We start from the raw sequence: 25,255 nt of genomic DNA, 5'->3' as shown, positions 1-25,255 counted from the left end.
ATTTAAGCAGAGGCTTGACAGTGAGTAAGGAGTTGACCCACCCACATGTGGGGGAGGGCATTCCACATAGGGGACACCAGTTGTGCAAAAGTGCAGAGGCATGAGGGAGCAGGACTTCTAGCTGGGCATGAGGGAGCAGGACTTCTTGCAGAATTATGACAGCGGGGGGCACAGAGCCAGCTGGGTCACTCAGCCAGGCAAGGAGCCCTCCAGAAAAGCACCAGCCCCCGTGTGTCCTGTAAGTGGGAACACTGTGTGCTGTGGGACCCAGAAAGGGCTGCTTCTTTTGTGAGGAACTCTTTCCTGGACCAGACTGTTCAACCTTTTTCATCTCATGGCGCACGTAAACTAATTACTAAAATTCTGCAGCACACCAAAAAATATATTCTCTTTTTTGCCGGCGTGACAAAAAAATAGGTATGATTTTGACTCATTTACATCAGACAGCTATTGTTGTGTGGGCTGTTATTTTTTTATTGGAAAATCTAAGGGAAAAGAGGTTAGTGCCCGTAAGTAGTCAGGCACTGAATCTTGTAAAAATTCTTGGGGCACACCGGTTGAACATTGCAGTCCTAGACGCATCAAATCACAGACCCGATGGCATGCTGGAGGCAGCGTCCGGATCTGTGCCTTGGTTTCTCCCTAGAGAGGGGACTGAGATCTGGAGACGGGAGAGGCTGTCCCAAGTTCCACCACAAATATCATTTGTTTCCAATTTCTATTGAGATAGGACTGACCTGTCTCTCTTAGAGGAGAGTTTGACAACCCAAGTGCACTCAGGAGCTTTGGGGACTGTCTGCCCAGAGGCCCCCATGCTCTGCCACAGAAGCCAAAGGGAAGGGAGTGCATGCTCCCATCTTTTCTGGGGGCAGAACTGAGGAGTTCTCACCCCCCCCCCCCACAGGTTCCCAGCAAGACCCTAGCCAACACCTGCTGGAATTGCACCAGCCATATTTAGCCAAATACTGCCTTTGCCAGACCCTCAGATACGCTCTTTTCCCCAGTCGTTACCTTCTGATTTTGGGGTGTGCCTCCCACGTGTTACACACGCTTAACGATTGCTCCCTCCCTGGCGTCTGGAGAGCCCTTGCCACATCGATGACGCGTAGCTGAGAAAATACTGTCGTCTTTTCCCACAGTTAGCCGTTCTGGTATTTGTAAAAGAGGAAGGGGCAATACCGTGTTGGTCAGTTGTGTCTGAACCCCAATCCAGGGCCTGTTGCTGCCACCTGGAACGTAGTTTCTCCTCTCCTAGACAATGGCTGGCTGCATCAGTTAACCACTTTTTCACTCATTTGTTCATTCATTGGTTCATTCGTTCTTTGCCTAAGTACCTACCACGTAGCAGTGAGGAGGTGGTGGAGAGGGCTGGGCTGAGAAAATGCTGGCCTGGGCTGGGGAGGGGCAGTAAGGGTGAGAGGACTGGGTACACCGGTCAGCTGCAGGCATGTCCACCAGGACACCAGGGCACGCCGACAATGAGATGAGCTCATCAAGGGGACAGGATCTCCAAAGACAACCCACCACGTATGTAGAGCAGGTCCAGGTACATTGTCACGTCCTGCTCTGAGGACCACGTGGCTTCCCATCAGCCAGCAACTGCATGTGACAGTCACCCCACCGCTTCTCCACAGCCTGCTCTGGCTATTCTGGGACATGGGGCTTTTGTGAGACCGAGAGAATCAACCCCTCCAAGTCCAGTCTGCCACTAACACGAACCACGTGTGGGCCTCCACGCTATTTTCCTTGGACAGCGTGTCTCCTTTTCTTCTACCACAAGCTGGGGTCTTGAAAACTGCTGATGGAGAGCTCTCTTGTTCCTGGTGGAGGCTTGTGATGTGGCCGTTGGATGTGGCTCCCTCCCCCCACCATACTGACTCACTCTCCTCCTTGGTTTCCAGTTCTCCTCACCCTGAGCAGCACTTCCCTTTATTATCTGGGGGGAGGGCCGTGGGTGTTCTGGTTTCTGAGGGCAGCGTCTGTGGTTGGACTTTGCAGGGCATGCCTCTGGTCCTGCTGCTGCAGACAGCCTGGGTCTGGGGTCCCCGTAGAGGGTCTGGAGCTCTGCCTGGTCTGCTTCAAAGTCTGTGGCTGCCAAGTGTGACAGTCCCCTGGATAGAAGCAGCTGGTGGCCTGTGAACCTGGACACACTAAGACCAAAAGCAAACTAGCTCCCAGGCCTCTGATCTCCCGTCCTTGCGAATAGCAGGTCCCACTGGTAGGATGATAAAGGAAATGAGTGGAACAGGATATGGCGAAAAGAGAGGACGAGTATTACAGTCCCTAAAATGAAAAGCTGAGCTCCTCAGTCCCGGGAGCCACATTTCAGGTGCTCAGTAGCCACCTAGGGCTGGTGGTACCGTCAGGGACAGCACAGATATAGGACATTTCCATCACGGCAGAAAGTCCTATCGGACAGCCCAGCGCTGAGGGGACTCGGATAGTCGGAGTTTTGCCAACCTTAAAACACAGCCTCATAATGGAATATTATTCAGCCTTAAAAAGGAAGGAAATTGCAACACATGATACAACATGGATGAACCTTAAAGACATGCTAAGTGAAAGAAGCCAGCCACAAAGAAATGCTGTAGGAATCCACTCACATGCCGTACCTGGAATAGTCAGATTCATAGAGACAGAAAGAATGGTGGTTGCCAAGGGCTGGGCAGGGGTCTGGGGAGTTAGTGTTTAATGGATGCAGAGTCTCAGTTTGTAGTGATGAAGAGGTTCTGGGATGGATGGTGGTGATGGCTGTGTAACAGTGTGAATGTCCTTAATGCCACTTAATTGTACACTTAGAATGGTTGAGATAATAAATTTTGTGTTATATGTACTTAACAATAAAAAACCCCACACAACCTCACAAACTACTAAAAATTATTCCCAAATAACTTTCCGAATAAGGTATTTATTATGCACAATACAATATACAGATGGTGTATTTTAGAATTGTACACCTGAAACCTATATAATTGTATTAACCAATATCACCCCAGTAAATTCAGTTTCACAAAAAGGTATTTATTATGGGCAGAGGGCAAGGATGGTGGGTTTCTTCTTGAGCACCTAGGATGTCCCCAGAGAGTTCCCGCTCAGCGTTCATTTCCACTAGCACCTGCCCGGCAGGCTGTGTCCCCCATTCTTCAGATGATGTCTGGCCAAGGACACGTAGCTGGCATGAGGAAGCACCGGGATTAAACTCGGGGCTATCTCGCCCCCAGGGGTAAAATATCTGTGGTTAGACTTTGCAGCATTAAACCCAGGTCTGCTGCCTCACATTAATAAATAATACTTCAGTGCTTTGAGCCGAGTTTCTGTGGGTAAAAGCAAGTCAGGACAGAGCCTGTGAGTAACTTCCTGTGAGAGGTTACACAGGAGGACTGAACTGCAGTGCTGGATGGGGCCTCTTAGCTGGCCTGCACATCCAGATGGGGCCAGCAGGAACCCCTCTCTGACGTGGGGATCGTGCGTTTATTTCAGCAAGGCCCGCTGTGGCCTCACCAGTTCCTGAATGATGCAGACCAAGCATTTCCCCATCACCACGCAGCACAGAGTAGGCGCCGATGGGAAACCACAAATAAAACCACAGCCTCTGTGGGCAGCCCTTCAGGGTGCTGGCCAAGCTGAGTCTCACCCCCCTACCCATGGTCGTCACAGAGGAGGCAGGGATCTGCAGCCTGGAAAAGTGGTTCCATTTCCTGAGTGCAGAAGGGCAATCCTGTTTCATTGTCTTCGTAGCACCTCAGAGGTTATTTGATGGCAGAGACGCACATGGGCTACGGTCTCTGGCCCCCTCTTGCTGGCTGCAGGCTCATGGAACATTTCTTCACTTCTCTGTACTTCTGTTTCCTGGATAGTAATGTCCATTTTGAAGGAGCATTCTAAAGATTTAGTGGGAGACCGTGTCTAAAGAATCTAATCTGTGCTTGGCATATATACTTATTTCTCTTCTCGTCTGCTTCAAGTCCTCTCCTCCCTCTGCAAATGCCTGCACAGTATCTGTGCTTGTTTCTCTCAGGCTACTCGAAACTTCTTTCATTCTATCAGAGGGCACATCTTGAGTGCTAGGTGGCTTTCCCTCTGCTGGAATCCTGGGCCATGGACTGGTCAGGATGGGTTAGGATATGCTGCTATGACAGGCAGCCTCGCTATACAACAAGGGTTCATTTCTCACTTGGGCTATATGTCTATCAAAGGTTGTTGGGGGCTTGGGACCCTCCTCACTCCAGGACCCTCCCTGATAGAGACGCCACTATCTGGAGTGTGGCCAGTCACCATGGCAGAAGGAAATGGACGGTGGTAAATCACGCACCACTCATAACTCTTCCACCCCGAGTGACACAAGTCTCTTCCGCTCACATTTAATTAACCACATTCCACTGGAAGGTGGTGGGGAGGTTCCAATCTGCCACGTGCTCAAGAGAAGGACCAGAAATCTGATGACGGCGTTGATGACTCCACAGCCCAGCTTTCATCTGTAAAGTAACCCTGCAAGTTGGTATCATTATGACCAACTTAAAGATGAGGGCCACGGTATATCACTTCCCCAAGACCACAAGCAGCAGATCTTTGTGATTCCGTATATCAGATCAGATATATTAATTCCTTCAGAGGTCAGAGAGACGTTTCTTGTACAATTAAAGGTTCTTGTTTGGGGTCCTGTTTCCTTTCCTCCTCTGTCCCCACAGCAACCTACACCTTCCTCTCGGTGTGTCTGACTCCACCCTGCAATGGCCAGTTTCCTTTTCAGCCTCCACTCTAGACTGTGAGTCTCATCACTACGCCGTGGGCCAGCGCAGAGCCTCGCTATCTGGAGCCAGCCTGACATTGAATTCCCTTAAATGTCAGAGATGCATTGGTCACATTTTTTGGTATTCTTCCCCTTACAGATGCAGATGTTGGACAAATTTCCCATGGAAGGTGGACAGAAGGACCCCAAACAGAGGATCATTCCCTTCCTGCCAGGTGGGTGAGACACCTGCTCTGAGACGGGGCCTGTGAGGGATCCAGTGCTGCACCTGGATCTCTCTGCTCCGCCTCCTTGGGGCACTGTCGCAGTGACCAGCATCTCAGTCATTTGTGGAAATGAGTGGCTAAGAGTGTTTGCGTTGGGGTTAGATGCCTCACCATTTGCTAGCTTAGGTGAGACACTTCACTTCTGGGAACCTCAGTTTCTCCTACCTCTAAAATGGGACTAATTAAACTCAGTGGGAGTTTTATGAGTGGCATCTATTATGTATCAGTTTTCTGTTGCCACCCATTTAGCACCCATTTATTATCTCACAGTTCTCTCGGTCAGGAGTCCAGGTGGGCTCAGCTGGTTACTCTGTTTAGGGTCTCACAAGGCCAGAGTCAAGAGCTGGGCTGGGCTCTTATCTGGAGGATCTGAGGAAGAGTTCAGTTACTTGCAGCTCTGGATGCCTGTTTCCTTGCTCGCAGTCAGCCCTGGTTTCCAGAGGCTGCCTGCATTCCCCCTCTGTGACCCCTCCATCATCAGGCCAGGGCAGTGAGGCATTGAATCTTCCTTGTTCTTTAAATGTCCCTGACGGCTCCTTCTGCGACCCGTCAGAGAAAGCTGCCTGCTTTGAAGGACTCATGTGATTACGTTGTGCCCACCTGGCTAACGCAGGATAATCTCCCTCCCTTAAAGTGAACCATGGCCTGTAGTGTAATGACCCCAGCAGTGAGATCCCATTATAGTCACAGGCTCTGGGGATCAGGGTGGGACATCTTGGGGGGGAGGGACATTTTAGAAATTCCACCTGCCTACCATGGACCTCTGAGTGCCAGATGCCTTGGAAGAGTTAATCTAATAAAGGGATTCATGTCCCTTTCTTCCCCCAAAATTCCTTACCGAAGGAATAGCATCAGGCCTCAGCTCAGACAGGGGGCTGCCCAACCCGTGTTACTGTCTCAGAGTAGCTACCGCTGATTGGGTGTCCACTGTGTGCCAGTCACTGGGCTAAGTACTTTACATGCGTTACCTCATTCAGTCCTCAGAACAACCTTGCAGGGTAGGTACTACTGTGCCCGTTTCACAGATGCAGAAACTGAGGCTCATCCCTTCTTTGATCCTGGGTAAATCACTTCAGCACACCAAGATTCATTTCTTCATTTGCAAATTGGAGATACTAATGCTACTTAAATAGCAGAGTTGTTAGAGGGTTAGGTAAGTGCCTGGCACAGAACTAGCGGCACTCAGGCACTCACTATTATTTTTATGTCCAGGTCATCAGCAAATTGACCATCACCCTAAATCACAAGTGTTTAGAGCTGAAAGAACCCTTTTCATTTTGCAGAAGAGGAAGCAGGCCCGGCAGTGGGGGAGATTTCCCAGGTCACATGGGAGCCCGGGCTCTCCTCCCCCACTCCAGGGGCCTGCCCTCGGCGCGGGAGTGGGTTCTTCCAGATGTCGTCATTGTCAAGTGGGCTTGGAGACAGGGTGGAGGTGTTTGCCAGGCCCCCTTCCACTGGGAGGATCATTTGCCTGAAAAAGCTAATGTTTTTAGTTCTTCCATGGGGAGAGTGTGCAATCACACTGGAATTTTCTTTTCCTATCGGGGAAAATCAGGAGTGCCAGCTGCTATAGCCAGATGTTCGTGCTCCAAACCATGTGCTTTGGAGTCAAACAGACCAGCCCTGTGACAAGTGGCCGACATCCACCCCGCCCCCTGCTGAGCCTCAGTGTCCACATCTATAGAATGGGATGTGATCCCTGCCTTTCCAGGTTCTCTCCCAGACACATTGTAGGTTCTCAGTTAAGGCAAGAATGGTCCCACCGTGTTCCTTTGGAATTATTGGTATTTCATACCTTGGAGTTGTGACTTAAGTGGTTGGTCTGAATATTCAGATTGAACTGGGCTGTAAATGTCGGTTTTTCTCCAAGGAAGGAAAGGCAGGCAGTGAGTTATAAGTCTTACTGGCTGAAAGGCAAAAACCAGCTCTGGAAAAACTTCCCGGGATAGGGAAGAACTGGAGCCGACCCTCTCCCAAGCCCCTGGAAGCTTTCGTGGTTACGTAACTCTTTTCCACCCACGAATTCATGAAAATGCTCTTCTCAGGGTCTTGGCCTAGTTTCCCTGCTCAAGGCACCCATTGTGGCTTGGAGAGGTCCCACTGGGCCCTAGCTGCCTGGAGTGTCCCTTCCCAGGCCACCTCTTAGCTTTCCCTCGAGGCCTAGGCCAAGGGCAGGGACCTGCGGGAGAAACATCCCCTCTCCTAGGGGTCACTTTTCGGCTAAGACGGCCACGTCAGCAGAACAAAAGCGAGGCTCTTGTTAGCACAGAGGCAGGGGGAGGGGAGAGCTGCCCTGTTCAATTTTCCACCCCGGCAAGAGCTGGGGGAAGCCAACTTGGCAGAGGCCACAGCTTGAAAATTAAAAATTACAGTTTGGCCTTCCTCCACGGTGGAAAACAAAAGGCCACTCGTTCCCACCGAAGGCTGTTCTCTGCCCCGAGCACCCCTTCTGCCCCAGCAGGCTGGCCCGCCCCTAGGGCTGGGTGCAAGCACGCTCCTCCCCGCCCCACGACTCACACAGACACACTTCATCAGATGGGGACCAGGGGTCACGGCCCCAGCAGCCTTTCACCCTGGGGGTGCTGGCCAAGGGCACGCTGGCCACACGCTCTGCCCCGCGGCCGTGGCCCAGCCTGAACTCCAGCTCTCCTGCTGGTAAATGGCCAGTTAGCCAGCGGGAGGCAGGTCTTAGGAAATGAAGCTGGGATCTAAGGAAGGACGTGTGCTCGTCAGTGTAGAGTGTGATGTGGTATCATCTGAACTGTTTGAAAAAGCAGAAAGTCATACCCTTTTGTGAGGGTCTGAGCCCTGTGCTGGGTGTGACGGGGTTACCACGAAGGGGGGGCTGCGCGTTTCCCAAGGCAGCACAGCCAGTAAGAGGCAACCCTCGGATTGACACGAGGCTCCCTGTCTGTCTCCCCTGTTGGCAGGACACCTGACATGTGCCCAGAGACTCCTGTCCCACTGAGGCTGCACAGTGAGAGGAGTGATGCCTTTGTCATTGTGTCACTGCCCCCTGGAGACACTGAAGGAGCCCGAGTTCTCTGTTCTCATCTCTCAGGCCCTGCAGGCTGGCCGGGTGGATTCCCTTCGATGGTGGTGGCCCCAGGGCCGGCCTTGCTCTTGGGGGTGACAGGGTTTAGTACCACGCCTGTTGTAAGTCTTCCGAGCCAGCTCACCACCTTCTCAGCAAGAAGCTTGTGCAGCCCACTCTCCGCCCTTCCTTGGACTTACTCAAGGGGAAATTATACCCAGATGGGACCAAACGTTTTCAGTAGGGCCCCTCTCCCTGTGGAGAAGTAGACTAGAGGGCAGGAAGCATGTGCTAGGCAGGGTTGCTCCTCACTCAGCCCTTCCCGAAGGCTCAGGACAAGCCTAAGGGGTCTAATTCCCACCCATGTGGTGGTAAACTGATGCTCCCAGTGACTGGGGGTGGGAGGGGCACGAGAAGGTTGCCAGCGCCCTCTGGAAGGTTTCCAGTGCCATCCTGCAGGGTGGGGGCACCCAGGGAAGGACTGCCTCTCCCCAAATGTCCACAGGGTCCCTGCCTATTGGGGAACACCAGCTGTCAGTGCAGGGGAGCGGGCCCCCAGCACGGACACACGGAGGGCTCCCATAGAGACTGTGCCCACCACATGAGTGAGGGGATAGAGCATCAGCTTGCAAACCCCTTCCCACATTGCTATTATTTGCATTTTTTGTTCCAAATGACATGAAAATGTTCTGATTCTAGAAGCCATATATGTTTATGGTAGGAACTTCAGCGAACGTATAAAGAAAACAAAACGTCTCTTTCACCCCTCAGAAACAAACCCTGTGAACCCTGGGATGCATTTTCTCCTAGATTTTTCTTTTCTAGCAAGCGTGGTGTATCAGACATTTGACCAGTTCCTACGCAGAATTAAAACTATCACCATTATAAAGAAAGGAGATTCCTAGTTATTAAGGAATATGAAGAATATGTGTTTTATCTCACTGGGATTTTTTAATTGGTGGGAATGAGCAAAAAAAAAAAAAAGGCTCAATTAAGCTGAATATATCTGCCTAATTTCATAATAGTGCTTTTTGACCCATGGGCAGTTGTTTATTTTAAACATTGAATTAGCTAAGTGGTCTTTCGGGTGCAAATCTCCCTTGCCAGCTTGCGTTGCAAATCTGTCGAAGTCAATCAGCTTTTCCCGGCACCCTTTTCAATTTTCTGGCATGAAAACTCGAACCTTTCCTACCCTCCTGTTCCTGCTCACCCAGGCTTGATCTATGGAAACGGCAGTCTCGCCAGAGCCGTGTTAGAACAGTGCCTGATCCCTCTTTGCCCGGCCAACCTGGTGACCCAGACTCCTCTCCTTGACCTCAGACCAGAATTGAAGCTTCTCGTGGGTCTCCATGCTGTGCTGCCTGGGAGCTGTGGTCTCCCTGTGCCTTCCTCTTTGACCTTGGACACCTCCTGCAGGCTCTGCATAGCATGGCAGAGGAGCTCCTCTCCATCTCCCACCTCTCCGGCCCTCCGTGATGTCTTTTATCTGCTTTGCTCCCCCTGCCTGTGTGTGACACATCCAGAACCATGAGCCCAGGCTTGCTTAATCTTGGGTGCGTGCACTCTGCTAACATCTCAAACTCTGGGGGACCTACAGATTTGCTTTAAATGAACCTCACCCATAACATTTGAGTGTCTTGGATATTTCCAGGGACCCTTGGCATCATTTATATACTTGTCTCTGCCTATGACCCACATCCTCTGCCCATATGTCATACTGGAGTCTCTGGTACCTCACTCCAGTGCTCAGGATGTCAGTGGGCAAGTAGTGGTGGACTCTCAGTATCCAGTGAGGTAGGAAGGCTTGGAATCCTGTGGCAAACACCAGTCAGGGAAGAAGTTAGAGGGATCTGTCATCTTTGCATGTGGAAGCCACCTGGTGAAAGCACCAAATTGACTAAGGCACAGTCTGTCCCTATTTGTGCAGAGCCCACAACTGGTAAAGAAGACCAGTAAATCGATAATGTGGTATGTGCAGTCAGAAAGAGACAGGAACTCCTAACCCATGCGAAGTGGGCACGAGTTTCCCCACAGGGGTGGCGGATGGAGTTGGATGTGCCAGGCAGAGGGAAAGGCAGTGTGAGACGGCATGGAGTTCTGAGAGGCTGAGACTAGAGCAGAAAGAAGGTGCGCGAGGAAAGGGGAGGAAAGGAGACTGCACTGCTGGGTCAGGGCCTGTCCGAGTGTCTGCTGCTCTGCCCAGGCAGCCTGAGAGTCCTGGCGCTGGACAGGGCCTCAGACACCAGGCCTACCTTCCCTCCCCCTCGGGTGGGAGCGCCCTCCTTTCATGGACTGGTTCCTGCCCCCTTTAGCTCCTCGGAACTTACCCATCGGGTCCCCCTCCCGCCAGCTTGTGCACTAGAACTGTGAGCAGGGCTTTGGAGGCCCACGCATGGGATCCTTCCAGGCCCTGTGGATGTCCAACAGGGGCTATTGATGACAGCCAGGAATTTGGGTACCGCCCAGGCCTAGCAGAGGCATCTAGGGCACACCCTCCAGGTTGCTGAAAGCCCATCACTGCTCCCTGACAGTGCTGTGTGCTCTCGCTCTCTGCAGGCAAAATTCTCTTTCGACGGAGCCACATCCGGGACGTGGCCGTCAAACGTCTGATACCGATCGATGAATACTGTAAGGTAAGCCTGGGAACTGCCAGCTTCCCAGTGTCTTGTGTCTGCCCTGTGGGCAGGTGTGTTTTTTTCTTCTTTTCCTTTTCTGGCTGTAAGATGCTTATTGTGAAAATCTGTACCGTTGAAAGAAATGTAAAGAAAGTAAAAAAACAACCATCCATGATCTTTCAACTCAGAGGCAACCAGTGTGAAGGTTTGTACCTGTTTTTATTCCTTTCCCTCCTGCGCGTTTCTTTATGGTTTTGAGACCATCCCATTGGCGTATTTTTGTTGCTCTTTCTCTTTTCTTTAATATTGTAATATAAGAATTTCCTGTGCTATTAAAAAATCTTCTTGAGCATACTTTTAGTGGCTGCATAGTATCCCACTGTGCATGAACGATCCAAAAGCTATTCAACCAGCCCCTGTTGTTGCACAGGGCAGCTGGTGTCCAATCTCATGAATGTTTTAAAGGAAAAGGGGCCTGCCTTTCGGTTATATTTTGTTTGAATTGAGGCTGTAGTTGGGAAAGAAGCATATTTTTCAGTTAGTTTAGCCTCTCTTTAGTGTTTATTTCTCTAACTTAAAATCACTAGCAGTTGCCCAGCCCGTGTGGCTCAGTGGTTGAGCACCCACCCATGCACCAAGAGGCTGCCAGTTCGATTCCATCAGGGCACGTGCCCAGTTTGCGGGCTCAGTCCCCAGTGAGCGGCATGCAGGAGGCGGCCAATCATTGTTTTTCTCTCACCGATGTTTTTATCTCTCTCTCTCCCTCTCTCTCTAAAATCAATAAAAACATTTTAAAAATCACTAGCAGTTGCAATGGGAAAAGGGTAGGTAGGAATAGCAAGAAAGGCTTTAAAAATAGAGCAACGGATGCTCTCTCTCCCTGAGATCAGGAACAAAGCAGGTACATTCGTCCTGGGCACTTCTATTCTACTTTGAAGCTCTAGCCAGGGCGAGTAGGCAAGAAAAAGAAACAGAAGGCATGCAGGTTGGAAAGGGAGAAGCAAAAATGCCTGGATTCACAGATGATGGGATTCTGTTGTAGAAAACCATTAGGGATCCACGGAAACACTGTCAGAACTAGTGGGCGAGCTTAACAAGATCACAGGGTACAAGATCAATGGTATCTCTATACACTAGTAACCAACAACCCAGACATGAAATTAAGAAAATAATTCCTCTCACAGTAGCATCAAAAAGAATAGAATCCATTGCTGAGAGAAATTGTAGAAGCCCTGAATGAAGAGGCAGTCTATATTTATGGACTAGAACCCTCTGTAGTGTTAAAATGGCAGTTCTCCCCCAATTGCTCTTCAGAGTCAATACTAAATACTATCTCTGTCAAAATCCTAGTAGACTTTTTTTTGTAGAAATTAACAAGTTGATCCTAAAGTGTATGGGGAAATGCAAGGGACCCAAAATAGCCAAGACAGTTTTGAAAAAGAAGAACAAAGTTGGAGGGCTTGTATTACCCATTTTCAAAACTTCCTACAAAGCTACAGTAATCAAGATAGTGTGGTACTGTCAGCAGGGAAGGCATGGAGGTTAGTGGAACAGAATTGAGAGCCTAGAAGTGAATTCTTTCCATTTAGAGGCAATTGATTTTCAACAAAGGCACCAAGAAATCCAATAGGAAAGAATAATTGTTTTAATAAACAATATGGGTTTAAAAATATGCAAAAATAATAAAGTTGGACCCTTACCTCACATCATGCACAAAACATCAACTCAAAGTGGATCACAGACCTAAACGTCAGAGCTAAAACTATAAAATGCCTAGAAGAAAACAAAGGAGAAAATCTTCGTGACCTTAGTTTAGGCAAAGAGTTCTTAAATATGACACCAAAAGACAAAAATTGATAAATTTGACTTCATTAAACTTACAAACTTTGTACTTGGATACCATGAAGAAAATGAAAAGATATGCCACAAATTAGGAGAAAATATTTGTAAATTATACATATGATAAGGGACATGCATTGAGACTATATAAAGAATTCTTGCAAATCAGTAATAAAAAGACAACCCAGCTTCAAAACAGACTAAAGATTTGAGTAGACAGAAGATAGACAGTGGTTAAGCATATGAAAGGAGTCCAGCATCATGAATCATTAGGACGATGCAAAATAAAACCATAATGAGATACCCACACACCCGCTAGACTGGCCATCGTCCGCAAGACAGACACGACTGAGAGTTACCGAGGACACAGAGGAACCGGAGCCTTTGTTCTGGTGGAAACGTGGTGGGGAAGCCACTTTGGAGAACAGCTTGGCAGTTTTTTCAGAAGTGAAATTTATCACATGACCGCTCCGAGGTATATACTCAAGAGAATTAAGACCTTATATCCACACAAAGATTTGGGTGCAAATATTCATAGCAGGATTAATTCATAATAACCCACCATTGGAAACAGTCCAAATGTCCGTCATTAGGTAAATAGATAAAATGTGGACTGTCCACACAATAGGATATTATTTGACAATGAAATGCGGTGAAATACTGATAAACGTTGCAATGTGGATGAATCTCAAAAACATGACGCTGAAGGGGGAAAGCCAGATGCAAAAGACTGCATAGTGTCTGATTTCATTTCTATGAAATGTGCAGAAAAGGCAAATCTGTAGAGACAGAAAGCAGGTCAGTGGTTTCCTGGGCCTGGGGCGGTGGCAGTTAGAGACCCATCACAAATTAGGCCGGGGGAGATTTTTGAGGTGGTGGAAAGTTCTAAAACTAGACTGTGGTGACGGTTGCACAACTCTGTAATTTACTAAATATCATTGAATTTAGTGTACTTATAACAGGCGACTTTTATGGTACATAAATTATACTTCAATAAATCTAAAAAAATGAAGGGGGGCAGTGAGAGGGCAGATGACCCTCCCGTGGCCGGAGACATCCTGGAAGCGTAGAAAATCACTCCTGATTGCTCATGTTCTGTTTGCCAGACACGACCTCATTTCATCTCTCCAGAACCTTGATAATAGGTACATTGTGCCATTGCGCAGGTAAGGAAACAATAACAGCGTTGACCAGGTTGAGAGCTGAACCAGGCCTTTTCGGCCTTGGTGCTCACATACCGCTCATGGCTTCTCTGGAAAGTCAAAATTCAAGAGGCCGAAATATTTAAGCATAGCTTTCATAGAGGCAGGTACGCTCCGACCCTTCTCACTCCTGAGGATCTCCTTAAAAGGGGGGGGGGGGGACAGGGACAGTCACTCAGGCGCAGACACTGCCCCTGTCTCCCAGCTCTCAGAGGGAAGTTCCAGTCTTTTCCTCTTTAGAAACATCTAAAGCCTGAAGTTTCTTTGTCCAAACCCCGTTGGCAAGAACTTTGTTACCCTCGGGGTCCCTGTGACCAGCTGGGAGGCTGCAGCTGGTGCCCTCCCCAGAAACTTGCCCCTTGGCCCAGCCTGTGCTCTCCGGCTTCTTCCCCAGCCCACCCAGCCTCTCTCCAGAGTCCCCATTTCCTCACACCCAGTGCGTCACCAACCCACACATTTGATTTGTGGAAGGAGATTTAAAATGCTGAAGCGGTAAGAGAAGTAGCAGCTGCCTGCATCTGGCTGCTGCTGGGGACCCTGCAGAGCTCATGGATTTGCCCGGATCAGCCACAGGGAAGAAACTGCTTATGTTCTGCGAGCCACGTGGAGGTTACCGCCCGGCTGTTGATGCCGTGTAAGAGGCAGAGTGGATATTTTGGGGTTTTGGTTTTGGCCAAATTCCCTGGGCCTGGCTTCAAGGGAGCTGCCTTCCTGGGGGGGGAAGTGAAACAGTCCCTTTTGTCACAGTGTCTGTGAAGTCTTCACAGACTGCATAGGCTTTTACATAGCATTTGGACTCTGTTAATGTCATTGTTGTTAACTGACAAGCCAGTTCAATCTGTCACTATTACCTTTATTTTAATAGAAATTGGTGGTCTCCAGTAGGTAAAGATAGATGAGGGCTGTAGATATCCCAAAAGCTAGGTACTAGGTGTACCTCACAATGGAGGAAACTCTCTGCTCTACCAGATCTATTAGAAATTTACGGTAATTAACAGAGTATGGTGTTGGCACAAGGATAGGTAGACCAGTGACAAAATGGAGAACCCAGAAAGAGACCCACGTGTATTTGGACATTTTGATACTGACCAAGCCAGCCTTGCAGATCATTGAGGAGAGGTCAGATGCCTTAGGAAATGGATATCCATATGCAAAAAAAAACAAAAAAGAGCTAAGCTCTCCCTCACATGTAATTATTTCCAAGGAAATTAAAGACCTGAATGTAAGAGGCAGTGCTGTGAAAGGTTCTAAAAGATAAAAACAGGGAGATGTCTTCATAATCTCCAGGTATTAGAGGGATTTCTAAAGACCCAAAAGACAACCACAAAATGATTGACTTATTTGACTCCATTAAAATTAAGAACTTCTGTTCATCAAAAAAAAAAACACAGTGAAAACAAGGCTCTAAATCCTGCCATACCTACAAGCCTTTATTATCAAGCAGCAACGTAAACAGCCTCTCCGGTGGTTCTGTAAGCTGGCTGAAATGCCAGCTGCCTGCCTGACACCACTTTGCATAGAAGTTTCCTCGAGACAGATGCAACGGTAGGCTTGTGGCAGGATCAGCCAGTCCTAACTGTGGCCTCACAGTGAAACCTCAAGAAGAGGCAGAACTCAGAGGACTCGGAATCCTAGGCCCAGGGCGGCATTCGGCAGGACGCGCAAGGCTGGGCTCGCCAAGTTCTGATCGTGCGAGGGCTGGAGTGTCTGAGGATATTTCCAGAACACCCCTCATCTCACCAGCAAGGAAAATCATTTCTAACTGCTGTGATGCTGGTGAATAAAGGCTGTGGTGTTGGTCAGAGGTAAAGATACCTGAAGCTCTGAAGGAGCCTTTTTTGAAGTGAGGACTTGTGATGAGAGTCTTTTACTTGCTAAGGTGTTCATTCCCAATGAGGGGGCGGCAGCGATTAAGTAGCCGTCGTTAGGGTGCAGCTTAAATCTAACACACACGTACACACACACACCTGTGAACGTGTATGCCCATGCTGTAGTATTTTAAACTATGGCCAATATAATAGTGTTGACCAGACTCCTATCACTTGAAACCTCCCTTTGAGGTTTTTACCAGATACTATCACCTGTATTAATATTTTTCTTTAAATGAACTCACTTTTTTAACTTCTTTAAAAATATATCTTTTAGAGGAAATTTTATATTAGAACCATAAGAGAAAACTGGTATCATGAGCCATAAGAGTAAAAATAAATAAAATGAAACAACAGCAACAAAAGTGTTTTTAAATGTAGCCCCCTGCTGTTGCTGAAGCTCTGCAAAGCCTGGTCCTGCTCTCGGAACGCAAGTTAGAAAAGCGTTTTCTTCTGGGAGTTTCAGTTTCGAGTCTTATGTTTAAGTCTTTAGTCCATTTTGAGTAAGTTTTTGTGTGTAGTGTAAAATAAGGGCCCAGTTTTATTCTTCTGCATGCGGGCATCCAGTTTCCCAGCACCGTTTGTTGCAGAGACTCTCCTTTCCCCATAGTGTATTCTTGGCGTCTTTGTTGAAAATCAGTTGGGCATATGCGTGGATTTATTTCTGGGCTCTTGGCAGTGATTTTGTAGATACGAGATCAAGAGTACAGCCAGCAAGACCTGGCCGGGAGCTCAGTTGGTTAGAGCGTCATCCTGATACGCCAAAGTTGCAGGTTCTGTCTCTGGTCAGGACACATACAGGAATCAGCCAGTGGCTCTGGCCATTGTGGCTCAGTTGGTTGAGCGTTGTCCCATGCACCAAAAGTACACCAGTTCCATACCCGGTAGGGGTGCATACAGGAGGCAGTTGATCGATGTTTCTCTCTCTCTCCCTCTCCCTTCTCTCTCTCTCTAAAAATCAATAAATTTAAATAAATTTAAAAAGAGTACAGGTAGCAAAAGTAAAAATAAATAGGTGGGACTACATCAAACTAAAAAGCTCTGCACAGTAAAAGAAACAATCAGACATGAAAAGGCAGCCTATGAAATGGGAAAGAGTCCTTGCAAACCATACAACTCATAAGGGATTAATCTCTAAAATATATGAGGAACTCCTCCGACATCTCAATAGCAATAACACTAATAACTCGATTAAAAAAATGAGGTGAAGACTTGAATAGACATTTTTCCTAAGAAGGTAAACGAGCAATCAACAGGTACATATACCTGAACATTAAAATGTCCAGTGTCACCAATCATCAGGAAAATGTAAGTCAAAAGCAGTGAGATACAACCTCACACCTGTTAGGATGTTAGGATGGCTATTATTTAAAAGAAAAAGAAAAAAAAATAAGCATTGTCGAGGATGTGGGGAAATTGGAACCCTTGCCCACAGCGTTGGTGAGAATGCAGAAGAATGCAGCTGCTCTGAAAAACATATGGAGGTTCCTCAAAAAGTTAAAAATAGTGCTATCCTATGACCCAGCAATCCCACTTCTGGGTATTTATTCAAAAGAACTGAAATGGGGATCTGGAAGAGAAACTATGTTTGCCAAGGGCAGTGATAAAAAAAAGTCAGACAGATCCCGCTCCTGATTCTGGCTCCGGCCATTCCCATCACCTCGCTGACCCTGAGTGTGCTCTGCTCACGCTCACTGCGGCATGCTCCCTACAGCCAAGATGTGGGAACCACCCAAATGGGATGCGGACGTGCACTCAGATACTACCCAGCCTTTATGAAGAAGGAAGCTCTGCCCTGGCCAGGTCGCTCAGTTGGTTGGAGCATTGTCCCGCACACCAAAAGGTTGTGGGTTCGATTCCTTGTCAGGGCACATACCCAGGCTTTGGGTTCGATACCTGGTCGTAGCCCATACGGGAAGCAGCCCATCGGTCTCTCTCTCTCTCTCTCTCTCTCTCTCTCTTTCTCCTCCCTCCCTCATCTCCCTTTCTCTCTAAAATCAATAGAAACCTATCCTCAGGCGAGGATTTAAAAAATAGTAATAATAAAAAGGAAATGCTGCCACGTGTGACAACATGGGTGGATCTTGAGGACATTATGCTAAGTGAAATAAGCCAGTCACAGAAAAGCAAATGCTGTATAATTCTGCTTGTCTAGGTGTCAGATTCATAGAATGAAAGACTGAAATGGTGGGTGCCGGGGCTGGGGGGAGGGGACAGTGGGAGGTTACTAGCCAACGGAAATAAAGTTTCAGTCAGCAAGGTGAGTAGGCTCTAGTGATCTTCTCGACGACAGCCAACGCTGTACCGTGCACTTAAAAATGTATTCAGAAGGTAGATCTCGGGTTAAGTGTCCTTGCCCCAATACAATAAGATTTTTAAACTTTACAGAGAGAGAAGCGTTGACTCTCTGGGCCATTCTTTTGGAAGTTAGGGGACTGAGAGAGAGGCCTGAGAAACCTCGGAGCTTTCTCTAGCCGCCTTGTTATCTAACAGTCATCTTGCTGACTCGAGAATCGCCTCTGGAAATCACCACAATGTTTACTTGCTCCGGTACAGAAAGCCAGAGGGTTAACTTACTGTTTATCGAGCAGCTAGCACTCGTTGGATTCCTTACAGCCACTTTCTCACTACTCTGCAGCACAGCCCTCTGAGATGGGTGTTCGCTATTTCCATTTTCCAGATGAGCACACTGAGGGTCAGATGGGATGGCCAGAGCCAGAATCTGGAGCTGGATCTGTCTGACCTTCACGTTACCCTTGGCCAGCAGGACTTGCTCTCTTATCCCTGCATCGACCAGCCACCTCTGCCCACGGGGCTGGGATTCCAGCCCGGACAGAGCCGGGTTTTCCTGGAACTGTGGTTGTTGGACATTACTGACCAACCCCGAGATGGTTCTGGACTATTTCAGAAGCAGAATTATTTCCCTGCCCCAGGTCATATTTTTACTGTCAGCGTGTCCTTCCAGAATGAAAGGGGTGAACATCAAAGAGCTCGGTGCTGCCTTGTATTAGTGACTTGGCTTTATTTTATGGTTTGGGGGTTTGGTTTGGCTTTTACTTCCTAGGAATTGCTCAAAACCAAAAGAAAACTTGGCACTGTCGTAAGGTTTCCATGGGCCTCGTCCCATGGTCCATTCAGGGCCTCTGCCCGTTTCAGCAAGCAGCATCCTGGGAGGCCCCCTCCAGGTGGAGACCATGGCCTCCTCAGGGCCCACCCAGCTCACCCCAAACAGGGCCACACGGTCACATCCTCCTCATGTCATTTATCCGGTGAATTCTTTTGACCAGGTATCCGGGGCTCCACAGCACTGTCTGGACATGTAGGGGAGGTGCAGGAGGAATAGCCACATACCCCTTCCCTCTGTGGATTTGGGGTAGAAGTCCTGGGCAGGTCCCCAGAGCCTCCATTTCCCTATCTGTAAAATGGGCCAGCCCTCCCAGGAGTACATGAAGCAGCACAGATAACCACATTTCAGGGCCGTCGAGTGCTGAGCCGACGTAAAGTATGTTGTTACTGCCGTCTGGGGGCAGCCACAAGATTTCTGCCCACGAAGCAGCCAGGACGTGCCACAGTCCAGCGTGTAATCAGCTCCTCCATTATGTGGTTCCAACTGCAAGAGCTGCAGGATTTCAGAGGAAAGACACCCACGGGGACCAGGGACGGCAGCTCGGCCTGGGCAGAAGAATGAACACGCTGCTCTGAGCCAGAAAGGGGGGGTCAGAAACGGGAGACGGGAAGGGCCTGCTTTCTCCCTTGGGCTCTCTGCCTCTGGCCTGGAAAAGCTCGGGCCCTGGGGATTTGCTGCAGAACAGGAGGCACTACAGGGTTAATTTTAAAAAGTCAGTGAGCTACACACACTGGGTCAGCATCGCTCACTCCAGGATCTAGTGGACAGGGACTGGGGAAGGCCCTCACTAAAACATGTCCACTCGCCTCATAGGTTTTCCCCTCTTGAGATCTGGGTCACACACATGGGGGCAGGGGGGAGCTTAAATTCAGAGCCTGACTCAAAGGCCATATGGGGTCAGCAACCCAAAATGTGATCTATCCATACGGTGGGATGTTATTTAGCCTTGAAAAGGGAGGCAATTCCAACACATGCTTACAGCACGGCTGAGCCTCAGTGAAATTAGCCGGTCACCAAAGGACAAATACTGTGTGATTCCACTTACCTGAGGTTCCTAGAGTTGTCAGATTTATATGCAGCAGAGTGGTGGGTGCCGGGGCCTGGGGGAGGAGGAGTGGAGAGCTGTTTAATGAGTTTAGTTTCAGTTTTTCAAGATGAAGAGAGTTCTGTGGGTGGTGGTGGCGATGGCTGCAAAACAGGTGTGATGTGCTTAATGCCACTGAACTGTCCATTTAACAGTGGTTAAGATTGCGTATTTTACCACCCTTGACATTTTTTAAAAACTGGAAAAATCAGTTATATAGGGTCAAAATGCCCCTGAAACCCTGTAGAAGGAGCCACATTGGAGACCCCCCTCCATCTCTCCATTGGTCCATCACAGCCCAGTAGCAGGGTTGGAGCACCACTTGGCAGGGCGGGGAGGGGAGCTTTTATAGGCTCATTATATAGGAAATACGGGGCATGCCTTTGCCGTCCCAGACTCACACTGAGCGTGGCAGGGAGGCACGGGAGAGGGGCCCCACCTCCCTCCCGAGCACCTGTGGGTGGGGGACGTGGCTGGCAGAGTCTCCCGGGCTCCTTCACTTCGCGCACAGGCACTGACCTGCACAGGAGTGTGCAAGTGTGTGCGTGAGACGACTCGACTGAGCTCAGATGCACGTCCTCAGGACCTGGGCCAGGGGACGCTTCGGTGGGTGTCTGTTAAGCTGGGCTATTGATTCATTATGGAGCCTTGTCTTACTTTCCAACCTTTTCATGATCACATGTGCCCTGTGCTGCTCCTGTTTAGCACAGAAACCAGTGCAGTGCTGGGCGTAGAGAAGATGCCCACTGAACCATTGAGTGAATACCTGTTGGTCAATAAACAGCACAACAAATGCCTGGTCCCAGCCTGTGGGTCCCCCCCGGTCTCCTCCTGTGGCAGAGATGATCGAGGCCCCTTTCATGATGAGCCGAGGTGGCAAAATAGCATGGACTTAGAGAGTCGGTCCTGGATGTGCAACCTCATTAACCTGGGAACTCCCAGCCTCCCCCTAACTCTCAGACGGCCCCTTCACAAGCAGTTCAGATCCGTGAGTTTGGACGCACATCAGGCACGTCAGAAACAACCAGAACGCTCACCGGTGGGCAGCTGGCTGAGCCGTGTGGCCCGTCTAAACAGTAGACGCCACCGGCCGGGAGAGGTGGGCGTAAGACGAGTGGCATGGCGCGAAGTTCACGGGTTATTGTTTTGTCTAAATATGTGGGTATTATTCTTGCAAATATGCCTGTGGTATATATGTGTATACGCAGGGTGGGGTGATAAGGTTTACAGTTGTTTGAGTGGAAAATAGTACAGTAATTAATAAGTAATAATGCAAGGATAAACTGTTTCACGTGTTCATAGCTATAAGCCTATTTTGCCCCACCCTGTACATCCACTGTGTGTGGGAGGGCCCCCCAAACCAGCAGAGCAGCATCACCAGGGGATGTTAGAAATGCACATTTCAGGCCCCACCCCAAACTTGAATCAGAAAATCTGAGGGTGAGCCCAAGCAGTGTGTGTTTTACTGAGCACCCCCTTCCTCCCGGGGCTCTGCTGCCTGCCCGGGGGAGAGCCCCTGGCTCCCGGCACTCCCGGGACCCTCTCTCCCCTTGCACTCACCTGTGTCTCTTCTCCAGGCCCTGATCCAGCTGCCCCCCTATATCTCCCAGTGTGAGGAGGTGCTACAGTTCTTTGAGACAAGACCCGAGGACCTGAATCCCCCCAAAGAGTAAGTTGGTTTGCGGACCTCCCCCAAGCGTGCCCAGCCAGCCCTGAGAGGAACCAGAGGAAAGTGAAGGAAAAATTAAACTGGGTTCCCCTGATTGAGCCCCACCTGGGCCTCACTTCACCAGCCTTCACTGACACTGTAGGTGGGTAACAATAGCTGAGTTTTACAGGTGAAGGGAGCTGGCTGAGTGCACCCCCAGGGTCCTCTTAACACCTGGACAGATGGGTCACCTCCTTCCCTTTCTGCCTCAGTTGCTTCATCTGTGCAGTGAGATCACGCCCCCTGCCGCACCCACATTACGGGGTTTTTGGGAGACTAATGCGAGAGTGAGGACATGGTCAAGTGAGTGTTCTGAGTTTGGGGCTGAAATCGTGGGGACACCCCCACCCTGGCTATTATGTTTGATAATTCAGCTTCCCAGCGATGGAGTTTTATTCTGATAACTTTTCAGGAGAGTCCACTTCCTCACGTCTGAAATGGGAGTAATAGTAATAGGCACTTCACAGGATCACGGTGCGGCGTGGATATGTGTGTGGGAAGTCCTCAGCACAGAGCCTGCACACAGTAGGCACACAGCCAGTTTTCACAGCTCCTCGGCTGTCAGGGCCAAAACTCTTGGGTTTTGCAGTCTTTCGCAGATGGTAAGAGAAGCTGACTGGTCCAGTCGATAGTTGTACTTCTCTGGAAGGAGGGGCACCGCTTGGATACTCTTGTCCTCATACGAAGACCAGAGTCACAGGCCTTCCAGATCCCTCTCCCTTCCCCTAACAAAGACAGCGTCCGCTCATTCAAATGCCTTCATTCCCAAATATCTCCTTACACCTGCCGCCCATGCTGAAAGCCCAAGAAAGACAAGCCCAAAAGGAATGAAGTGCTGACACAGGCTACAGCGTGATGACCCTTGAAAACGTTATGCTACGTGAAAGAAGCCAGACACGAAAGGCCACCTATTGTACGATTCCATTCCTATAAAATTACCAGAATGGACAAGTCATTAGAAACAGCACACAAATTATTATTAGTGGTTCAGGGGCTGGGAGGAGGGGGACTGGGGAGTGACTGCTGGTGGATGTGGGGGCTTCTTTTTGGGTTGAGGAGAATTTTCTGGAATTAGATAGTGGTGATAGTTGTACAACCTTGTGAATATAGTAAACACCAGTGAATTGTACTGTTTACAAGAATGAATTTTATGTTATGTGAATTATATCTCAAGGTTTAAACATTAGATAGACCTGGGTTCAGACCCTGGCTGTACTACTTGCTAGGCTGTGTGGCTTAGGGCAGATTACTTAACCTTTCTGTGCCTCATTTGCCTCATTAGTAAAATGGGCATAAAAAGAGTCCCAATTTCCTAGGGTTATTATAGTAAATGAATGAATTAAAAGTAGCGAGCTGGGCACTGGCGTAAGGTAATTATTACTAGCTAATGTTACTGTTTCCACAAAACCTGTCTCAACTGAACCTGTTACCTTGCTTTTTCTCTTTATAACACTGGAAACCTTTTTACCGAAAAGCACTTTGCAGACCCTGGTTTGTGGTATCGCATTTGTAATGCAGTTGTGTACATAAACTCTGACATGATTGACAGGGTAAGGGAGTTGCTATCACCTAGTATTCCCTGTGAATTCTAGCCCACAGGAGTGTCCCCCTGTCACCGTGAGAGAGAGGTACTTCATTCACTGCTACCCAGACTTCTACCCAGTCTTAGCGTGTCCTGCTTACTGCTTAGCACCAAGCGCTTTCTGCTCCGTGTCTACATCTCCGGGCCTCCACTGTGCCTGATGAGGTGGGCACGGGCTCGGCGCGTGCGGAGGCCTAGCTCCTGTTTTCAGACTCTGTACCCCTCCAGGATGCCAGAGCACTTATCAAAGAAAGGGAGAAAATGAAGAGGAATTCATTCTTTTTTTTTTTTTTTCTTTTTTCCTTTTTTTAAGGAATCTGGGTCCCTGGGGCTGGCTTAAATTTTACTCATTGACTGGAGATGTTGTGAGGTGGAGAATCTCAGTTTTATAACAGACTAACTTATGTTAGTACAGAGCAGGCACTGACTCTTCCTCTTTCCCATCCCCATTCTCTCCTGTACAGGGAGCATGTTGGGAAAAAGAAACCTGGTAAGAATATTTTCCATTTTCTCCTATTTGTTCATTCATGTTCATTTTACCCCTGCTGAGCACCTGTGACGTGTGTGCCAGACCCTGGGCTCCACATTGGGGATAGCCATGTGGGTGAGTGGATGGATAGAGGGATGATGGATGGATGGATGGATGGATGGATGGATGGATGGAAGGATACTGGGTGGGTGGGTGGGTGGGTTGGTGGGTGGGTGGATGGATGGATACTGAGTGGATGGATGGATGGATGGATGGATGCTGGATGGATGGATGGATGCTGGATGGATGGATGGATGGATGGATGGATGCTGGATGGATGGATGGATGATGGATGGTTGGATGGATGGATGATGGATGGTTGGATGCTTGATTGATTGGTTGATATCCCACTCTGTTTCCCAAAAAAAATGGCTGGAGGTTGTTTCATCTTATACCAAAAAATTACAAAGTTGATGAGACTTGTCTTTCGCACAGAACACCTCGGCGGGGTAGGGGAGACAGCTTCCTAATTAAGCTGTAGGGTGTTAAACAGCCTTTCTTCTACTTTAGACAAAGGAACGTGGTAACTCAGAGCTAAAAGCACTCTTCTCAGGTGTCCGGAAAGAGTCAAAAAGGAGGGACCCTGGGTCTTGAAGAGTGAGCAGACCTTTCCACACAGTGAGGGGCATTCGGGGTTGAGGGGACAGTGTGCAGGTGGGGAGGCGAAAGTGTCACTAAATTTGGGCCTGTCTGCCATCCTCAGCTCCAGTCACCACTGTTCGGGGCCGTGACAACTGCTATTTCGAGCAGCTCCCACACTCACTTCCACTCTCCCAAAGTCAGTTCTCTTTCTTCCTAACGCTCTTTCCTTCCCTGCACAGCACAGCCCTTCTTCCAAGAGCAGTTGTGGAAGACGAGAGGGCGAAAAGGTGGGATCTGGGTACACAGGCCTGGGGTTAAGCAATATTGATTTTTTCTGCCTGCCACCCAAGATCATCCCACATCTGCAAAGGCCCCAGCCCGCACCACACCTACACCAGTGTGGCCTTCAGAGCTTCCAGAATTCTAAGTTCTTTTATTTATCTAGGACTCCGGGAAGTTTGAGGGGGTTGATAAAATTGGGCAAAGTGGAACCCAGTAGAGGTCCCAGAAGTAAAAAAGGATGCCTCCTTCCATGGGCCTCAGTTTCCTCATCTGAAAAGTGGGGATAATAATTTATAATAATATGTATAAAGTACCTAGAACAGTGCCCGGCCTGTTGTGATATATGTTTGCTGCTGTCTTTATTCTACTGTTAATTCAAAGCACCCAGGTGTCCTTCAAAGCAGCATCAGGAGCACTGTCAACAGCTCTGGTCCCCTGGGTCCAAGGCCAGTGGTCAGCCTTACAGGCCCGATGCCATTCTTGCCAGGAAGAGTGAAGAAGCGTGGTTCTCTTTGCCTCAAGGTATGGCTGTGGAATGAACTCTGGCCTCTTCCCAAGCAGCCTGTTTACAACTCCGCTGTCTGGATAATGGGTACTGGCCAGAGCCCCGCATCCTGCTGCGCTGCAAATTGTCCCAGAGCCCTGAGGATAATGATACGTTTCTTAGAAAAGAGCAGAGCGGCCCCCCTTGGGCTGGTCACGGAGTTTCTGGCTTTGAGAGTTCAGAGCCTTTCCTGGAGGGAATGGGTGGGAGGCAGAGGAAAGAGACGGCTCTGGTCTGTGAAAA

General features: G+C 49.0%; 1 protein-coding gene across 2 annotated transcripts in view; it reads left to right on the top strand.

Moving 5' to 3' along the window:
• SH3PXD2B (SH3 and PX domains 2B) overlaps positions 1-25,255 on the top strand; it is an 81,832-nt gene that overhangs the window by 31,413 nt on the left and 25,164 nt on the right. For both annotated transcript variants that reach the window (XM_081134633.1, XM_081134632.1), the window contains exons 3-6: positions 4,890-4,965; positions 10,607-10,683; positions 21,363-21,454; positions 23,540-23,565. In XM_081134633.1, the coding sequence (XP_080990759.1) occupies positions 4,890-4,965; positions 10,607-10,683; positions 21,363-21,454; positions 23,540-23,565 (271 nt within the window). The remainder of the gene's footprint in view (positions 1-4,889; positions 4,966-10,606; positions 10,684-21,362; positions 21,455-23,539; positions 23,566-25,255) is intronic.

Source organism: Miniopterus schreibersii (assembly GCF_964146895.1).
Source record: "Miniopterus schreibersii genome assembly, chromosome: 4".
Taxonomy (NCBI): Eukaryota; Metazoa; Chordata; class Mammalia; order Chiroptera; family Miniopteridae; genus Miniopterus; species Miniopterus schreibersii.
This window is presented reverse-complemented; position numbering and strand designations above follow the sequence as displayed.